The 8774-nt window shown below is 36.8% G+C and overlaps 1 protein-coding gene across 1 annotated transcript in view; it reads right to left on the bottom strand.

Moving 5' to 3' along the window:
- The window catches only part of LOC103206189 (pleckstrin homology domain interacting protein), a 203020-nt gene that overhangs the window by 170692 nt on the left and 23554 nt on the right, over nt 1-8774 (bottom strand). Inside the window, exons 4-5 of the mRNA XM_007951632.1 lie at nt 7624-7774; nt 7430-7528 (exon numbers count right to left, since the gene is read on the bottom strand). Of these exons, the coding sequence (XP_007949823.1) occupies nt 7430-7528; nt 7624-7774 (250 nt within the window). The remainder of the gene's footprint in view (nt 1-7429; nt 7529-7623; nt 7775-8774) is intronic.

Here is an 8774-nt window from a genome sequence, read left to right as displayed (position 1 = left end):
GACATGAGACAAAGTATATGTGAACTGCTGTATGAAAAGTGAATTTACTCTGTAAATCTTCACCCAAATCCTAATAAAAAAAAAAAAGAGTCTATTTGATGGCAATAGTTTTTGGTTTGGTTTTTAGTTATTAAGATTGTTAACCATAAAGGAAGATAGGGTCCAAGTATACAGAAATTCTTTGACACATCTATGCAACTTTTCTGTAAATAATTATTCAAAAAGAAAAAAGTTTATTAAAAAATCTATCCAAATGTGTCAAAATTTAAGTATCTGGATCCATATTAAATATCTAAATCTTTATTTCAAGTAAAGCTAAAAGTTAAAGAGTCTTCTATTTCTATTGACACTTGGTAACATCACTTGATCAAAGAAAGGGAAAAGAAAACCTCTGAAAGTAACCAGATAGAAAATGGCAAAAACTAAATAAATAAATCAGCACTATAAATATTCACATTTAAAAAAAATCTTCTGATCCCATACTCTGATAGCTTAAAATAATACACTGTATTACCATGCAGGCAAACTATTCTGCCAAGAAAAGCTGATGATATGCTTTTTTCCCATTTCCATCCCATCATTCACACCTTAATAGCAATGGCAAGGCAAACTGAATTATCAAGGTGAACTCTGACGAGACATGATACTAACCTATGGCTACAGTAACTTTTATCATTTAGATTAGTCCAGCTTCTCTGGAATAGTTTCAACAAATCTATGTAAATATATTTAGAAAAAAAAAGTATGCAAAATTGGTGTTTTAGTTCATATGTTTCTTAACACAAAGGACTAAGATTTTCCTAAAAATCTGAATGAGAAAAAAACAACTTTTATTTTAAATCTTAAAAATGAAATTTTTCATTTCAAAAATTTTTTGTACTTTTCATTCAGAAAAGTACAATAATTATCTGCCTGGTAATGTTACCTGAATATTCCATTCATAATTCTCTGCTTTGACAGAAAATGTGTAATTTTTTATGTTATTTTTATTCCCTATATTCATGTCTGGGTTTATTACTGGCAGTATTACTGATCAATGACCTTGCCTAAAATATTTCATCTGGTATTATAAAAATTTGGTGTCTCTTTCCAAAAAAGGATTAACATCAATTTTCTTTTGTACCCAAGTGTTAATATTAGAAAGTTTAGCTTACTAGGAGTAAGACATAGCATAATAGGATCAAACAGTTTGGAGTGAATCTTATCTGACCTTGGTCAAGTTACCAAACCTTTCTCCATACCTCAGTCTCCTGATCTAAAAAAACAGTAGTTTCTACCTATAGATTATTTCAGGATCTAAAACAGAAAATAAATGGAAAAAGCTTAGAACAGTGCTTGGCACATAGTAATCATTCACACAACAAATGAGAAGAGCAAAGTTACTTACCATCAATCATTCTCACACTTTGAATGCCTACCACAGGGCTGGGTGACAATGTGTTAAAAGAACAATAACAATATTCCCCCTTATGTTTATGCAATTTTATAATAAAGGGGGTATCTCCTAAGACATTTCACCTTTCCATCCTTTCAGGAAACCTCCCTTTTACTTCCATGTATAGATATACTCGTGTCTCAAATCTTTTGTTGTTCTTAGTAGTTATTCATTTTAATAATATATATAGGAATCACTATTTAACAAGGACAATCATGTCTTTAATATATCATCCATGATTATACACCATACAAATATCACAGAGTATTTTAGCAATAAGTAACAAGCATTTTGGAAAATAGTTCAGAGGAAATCATCCAGAATGCATCACACAGAGACTGTTGTTGTTAGTGCCATTGAGTTGTGTCTGACTCATAGCAACCCTATGCACAGCAGAACTTTCCGGTCCACGCCAGCTCCACGATCCTTTACTATACTTGAGCCACCACAGCCACCATGTCAATCCATCTCATTGAGGGCCTTCCCCTCTTTCGTCAACCCTCCACCTTACCAAGCATGACATCTTTTTCCTGGGAATGGTCCATTCTGACAATATGATCAAAGTAGGTGAGATGAAGTCAGGTCATTCTTGCCTCCAAGGAACATTGCAGCTGTACTTCTTCCAGGACAGATTTATTAGTTCTTTTAGCAGTCCATGGTACCCTCAGCATTCTTCACCAGTATCACAACTCAAAAGCATCAACTCTTCTTCGGTCTTCCTTATTCACTGTCCAGCTCTCACACGCATACACGGTGACTGAAAATGCAACAGCTTGAGTGAGGTGCACCTTAGTCCTCAAGGAGACATCTTTGCTCTTCAGCTTTGAAAGAGGTCCTTCGCAGCCGATTTGCCCAGTGCCATACGGCGTCTGATGTCTTGACTGCTGCTTCCACTGGCATTGTTGTAGAACCAAGCAATGTGAAGTCTTTGACAACTTCAATCTTTTCTCCATTTATCGTGATGCTGTTTACTGGTGCAATTGTGAATATTTTTTATTTCTTTATATTGAGATGTAATCCATATTGCAGACTGCAGTCTTTAATCTTCATCAATTAGTGTTTTAAGTCATCCTCACTTTCAGCAAGCAAAGCTGTATCATCAGTGTATCGCAGGTTGTTAATAATTCTTCCTCCAATCCTGATGCCACATTCTTCATATAGTCCAGCTTCTCGGATTATTTGCTCAGCATATAGATTGAGTAAGTTTGGTGAAACCTGACAACCTGATATGCTCCCTTCCTGATTTTAAACCATGCAGTGTCCATCCAAACAACAACCTCTTGGTCTATGTACAGGTTCCTCATGAGTACAATTAAGCGTTCTGGAATTCCCAGTCTTCTCAATGTTACCCTTAATTCATTATGATCCACACAATCAAATGGCTTTGCACAGTCAATAAAACATAAGTAAACATCTTTCTGGTATTCTTTGCTTTGAACCAAGATCCATGTGACATCAACAATGATATCCCTCATTCCACATCCTCTTCTGAATCCAGCCTGCATTTCTGGATATATACTGCTGCAACTGTTTTTGAATTATCTTCAAGTAAGATTTTACTTGCATGTCATATTAATGATACTGTACAATAATTTCCAATGATTCTGTGGGATCACCTTCCTTTGGAATGAGTACAAATATGGATCTCTTCAAGTCAGCTGGCCACATAGCTGTCTTCCAAATCTCTTGGCATAACCAAGTGAGTGTTTCCAGTGGGGTATCTGTTTGTTGAAACATCTCAGTGGTTATTCCATAAATTCCTGGAGCCTTGTTCTTCAGCAATTCCTTCAGTGCAGCTTCGACTTCTTCCTTCAATACCACTGATTCTTGATCATATGCCACCTCCTAAAATAGATGAAGATCAACCAGGTCTTTTTGGTACAATGACTCTGTGTTGTCCTTCCATCTTCTTCCAATGCTTCCTTCATCACTCAGTATTTTGCCCATAGACTCTTTCAGTATTGCAACATGAGGCTTAAATGTTTTCCTCAGTTCTTTCAGCTTGAGAAGCTGAGTGTGTTCTTCCCTTTTGGTTTTCTAACTCCAGATCTGTGCACATTACATTATAGTAATTGGCTTTCTCTGCTCAAGCTGCTCTTTGAAATCTTCTGTTCAGCTCTTTTATCTTGTCATTTCTTCCATTTGCTTCAGCTACTCTCCACTCAAGGGTAATAATCTTCAGAATCACTTCTGACATTCATTTTGTTTTTTTCTTCCTTTCTCATCTTTTTAATGACCTCTTGCTTTCTTCACGGATGATGTTTTTGATGTCATCCCACAATTGTTCTGGCTTTCTTCTTCTGGCTTTCAGTCACTGGTGTTCAATGCATCAAATCTATTCTTTAGATGGTCTCTAAATTCAGGAGGGATATATTCAAGGTGATATTGTGGCTCTTGTGGACTTGTTTTAATTGTCTTCAACTTCAAGTTTAATTTGTATATAAGCAGTTGATAGTCTGTTCCACAATCAGCTCCTGGCCTTTTTCTTTTTGGCTAAAAATAACAGCTTTTCCATAGTCAGAGACTAACAGATGGAAAACATAAAAAAGAGAGTAATAGAAGATAAAATGAGAAAGTTAAGCATTTGTGTAACTGAAGTCCCAGAGAACAGGAGAGAAACTAGATCAGAAATGATATTTTGAATATGTTGGTACTGTTAGGTGCTGTTTAGTCAGTTTCAACTCACAGTGACCCTATGTGCAACAGAATGGAACACTGCCTGGTCTTACACCACCCTCACACTACTTGCTATACAAGAGCCCACTACTGCAGCCACTGTGTCAATCCATCAAGTTGAGGGTCTTCCCCTCTTTTGCTGACCCTCCACTTTACCAAGCATGCCATCCTTTTTCAGGGAATGGTCCCTTCTGACAACATAACAGAGTAGGTAAGACGAAATCTGGTCATGCTCGCTTCCAAGGAGCATTCCCTACTACACGTCTTCCAGGAGAGATTTGTTTGTTTTTGTGGCAGTCCATGGTACTTTCAGTATTCTTCACCAACACCACAACTCAAAAGCTCTTTGGTCTTCTTTATTCATTGTCCAGCTTTTACATGCATATGATGCAACTGAAATTATGATGGTTTGGGTTAGGCAACATCTTTGTTCTTCAAAACATTAAAGAGGTCTTCTATACCAGATTTGCCCAGTGCAATATGATGTCTGATTTCTTGACTGCTCCTTCCATGGGTGCTGATTGTGGATCCAAGTAAAATAAAATCTTTGACAACGTCAACCTTTTCTCCTTTACTGTGATGCTGCTTACTGGTCCAGTTGTGAGCATTTTTGTTTTCTTTATGTTGAGGTGTAATCCATACTGCAGACTGTAGTATTTAATCTTCATCAGTAAGTGCTTCAAGTCATCTTCATTTTCAGCAAGCAAGGTTGTGTTGTCCACATATCACAGTTATTAATGATCCTCCCCCCTTCAATCCTGCTGCCACATTCTTCTTCATATAGTCTAGCTTCTCGGATTATTTGCTCAGCAAACAGACTGATTAAGTATGGTGAAAGGATACAACCCTAATACACTCCCTTCCCGATTTTAAACTACGCAATATCTCTTTGTTCTGTCTGAATGACAACCTGCTGGTCTATGCACAGTTCCTCATGAGCACAATTAATTAAGTGTTCTGGAATTCCCATTCTTCTCAGTGTTATCCACACAGTGTAATGTTTTTGTACAGTCAATTTAACACAAGTAAGCATCTTTCTTGTATTCTTTGCTTTCAGCCAAGATCCATCTGACATCAACAATGACATCCCTTGTTCCACATTCTATTCTGAATCCAGTTTGAATTTCTGGAAGTTCTCTGTCAGTATAGTGCTGCAACCGTTTGTAATTATCTTCAGCAAAATTTTACTTGTGTGTGATATTAATGATATCATTCAATAATTTACACATTCTATTGGATCACCTTAAACATAATAGCTGAGAATTTTTCAGAATCAATAAAAGACATTATGGATTCAAGAAGCCAAATAATCTCAAGCAAGATATATAAAAAGAAATCAACATCAAGACATATGATAGTCAAACTGCAGAATACCAAACAAAAAGAAAAAAATTCTTAAAAGCAACCAGAAAGAGAGAGCACTTTCACAGCAACAGTTAGATAGATTTAAACTCACATCGACCAATAATTTTATATAAAAGACTAAATGTTGTTGTTGTTGTTGTTGTTGTTATGTGCCGTCGAGTCAGCCCTGACTCATAGCGACCCCTCCTTGGGTTTCCGAGGCAGTATCACTACGGAAGTAGGATTGCCCAACCTTCCTTCCGAGGAGTGGCTGGTGGGTTTGAACCGCCAGCCGTCTGGTTAGCAGGCAAGTGTCTTAGCCACTATGCTACCAGAGCTCCCAAAAGACTAAATACTCCAAATAAACCAGACTGTCATATTCTACTTTCATTTCTAGGCAATTTTCAAGAGATACTGAAAATAAAAGGATGCTAAAGGTTGAAAGTAAAATGATGAAAAAAAATAAATACAAACACTAAACAAAAGTGATGAAAAACTATGATACTATAGTTAGAATAATTATTCAGAAAAGAAATAAATAGTAGGATTTAGACAGATGAAAGAAATAGGGAAAGTAACACTCAAGGCAGGCGGGTTGGGATGGTAGTGTGAGGGATAAAGGTCATAATTAAAATATAAAGGTCTCTGAAAGTCAAGTAGAAGAATTTAGACTTGAAGGTCAAGAAAGTACAAAACCATTAAATATCTTAATCTCTTTATACTATATTGAGTGACATAGCAAAAGTAGAATAGGACACTGTGGTGGTAATGTTTGTGTGTTAACTTGGCTAGGCCTAGCTGAGTGGCTGGGCAGCTGGTGGTAGTTATTCCCCATGATGAGACTGGCAATCAACTCCATGGTGGAATCTACCACAAGCAGCTGAGTAGCTGCCTTTGGGATATGGTCTGCTTCCTGTATATAAGGAGAAGCCTTGGGAATGGTCTTTAGCCTACTGCACACTTGAACCCTGCATGTAGCAGTGTCCTTGCTCAGCAGCCTGCTATGCTCTGCTGACCTTGAGACTTAAAATGGACTTAAGTTAATGGCCTGCTATGTGGTTTGGTAACATCGGGACTGTGCCTTTTTATTTGTCAACCTTGGGGTTTCTCAGCCTCAGCAGACAGCAGCTTTCTGAGTCAAGAAATGCCTCCAGCTCCACTGGGCCGGGAGCAGGAAGCAGAGCTGAACCTCAAGGTTGAGGGGCTTTCACCCAGCCCCTAGAGCCAGGCACTGTGCACTTGGACTTAAAGCCTCCAAATTGTGAGAATAAACTCCTGTTTGTTAAGGCCATCCCATGTGTGGTATATTCTTGTCAGAGCAGCACTAGGTAACCAGAACAAACACTATACTGGATTACAAAGTATCTATCACCAGGACAGGAGGGAGAAGATACTGGAAGCATGAATAGTTTGTAGGATGTGATAGTAATCCGGACAACACAAGACAAGATAAAACAAGGGTCTGGAGAAAAGAGGGTGAGAGATAACAGTGATGAATTTAGAAGGCATTTTAACCTGTATCAGTTTTTCTTCTTTGAAATTTTAAACATACACACACACACACACAAAAAGTTGCACTTCTTAAAATATGACTAAGTATGATTTTGATTCAAGTATTTTTTTATTCCACTCTTACAACTAATTTGAACTATGATAGTGTTAACCACCAAGTCAACCTTAGTAACATATACATTTTAGTAAACCACTTTTGGTAAAAAAAAAAATAATGAGCTATTTAGCCTATGTAAGTTACAGTGTATAAAATACATAATTACACATTATCATTACTACTTCACTACTAATATGAATAATTTAAGAAAAGAATGTATAGTTTTACAGCTTTTCTCTTTGAATGCTAATGTACATAATATGAAATTCTCTGATTTCACAGTAATTAAAAAACATTTTTGTTTACTTTTAAAGGCTCTGTTTACCAAGAGAATGTCAATTAAGTAATGAACTCAAACAACTCACCAATGCTTGGTGGGCTGCCATAGTTAACTGGCGACTCAGGTGGTCTTCCACAATGCAATGCAGCCAGAGCAGATCCTTTCCACACAACATGTTTGCAGCCTATTAAACACACACATTTTTATGCTTACAAGGATATGACACAAAGACAAAAAGTAAGAAAAGAATGCATAAATCCTCTTGGAAAATTTTCATACTTTTATTTGTGCGTAGCAAGGACTGTCTTCCAGCTCCTAATAAAGTTTGTACTCCAGGAACACTTTGAGGAATTTCTTGTTCAAGAAGAGGTCCAAGTCGATGGCATATTTGCAGCAAGTGATCAGGTGCTAAATGTCTATAATACTTCACCTGTTATATGAAAGACAGATATGTCTTACTAAAAAGATATGATTCTTTACATATTATCTAAATATTCAAAGGTTTTTCATTTGATAGCAAATAAAACATATTTTTAAAATATACTGATTTCTCTTAAAGAATCCAGATTTACTGGACCTACTGAGGCTAAAGTAATCCCCAAGACTTTGGCCCGGAGTTATTATTCAAACCTTGAATTGAAACTACCCCATGAACTTGTCTTTTAACCAACAATTTAGCTCAAAAAGTAAAGATTGTCACCCTTGAGTATTCTGTCCTTTTAAAAATGTCTTTATAAGACCAAATGGTAAACAGGTGGTTTAAAGCATAGATGAGAAGGTTAGGGGGCAGGGAGTTTAAGTTAATGAAACAACTAGAACAGAAATAACAAGAATGTTGACACAATGTGAAGAATGTAACCAATGTCACTGATCATTATTCTGTCTAGAAACATTTATGCTATGTATACTTTTCGACATTTCTCTGTCAGTTTGTCATACTGTAGTGGCATGCATGTTGCTATAAAACTAGAAGCTATACAAGTGGTATTTCAAATATAAGCAGGGTCACGGGTTACCCACAATTAACAGGTTTCAGCAGAGCTTCCAAACTAAGACAGACTTGGAAGCAGGACAGGGCCATCCACTTCTGAACAAACTGGCCACTGAAATCCTTATGAACAGCAGTGAAACACCATTTGATATAGTCCTTGAAGACGAGCCCCTCAGGTTGGAAGACACTCAAAATACGACTGGGCAAGAGCTGCCTCCCCAAAGTAGAGCCAACCTTAATGACATAGATGGAGTAAAACTTTCACGACCTTCATTTGCTGATGGAAAAAAACAGCTGCAAACATTCATTAATAATCAGAATGTGGAATATATGAAGTATGAATCCAAGAAAACTGGAAGTTGTCAAAAATGAAATGGAACACATAAAGATTGATATCCTAGGCATCACTGAATAGAAATGGACTGGTATTGTTGTTGTT

Source organism: Orycteropus afer, unplaced genomic scaffold (assembly GCF_000298275.1).
Source record: "Orycteropus afer afer isolate SDZICR_OR568_19922 unplaced genomic scaffold, OryAfe1.0 scaffold00011, whole genome shotgun sequence".
In the NCBI taxonomy this organism is placed as follows: domain Eukaryota; kingdom Metazoa; phylum Chordata; class Mammalia; order Tubulidentata; family Orycteropodidae; genus Orycteropus; species Orycteropus afer.
Note: the sequence above shows the minus strand (reverse complement) of the source record. Positions and strands in the feature narration are given on the sequence as shown.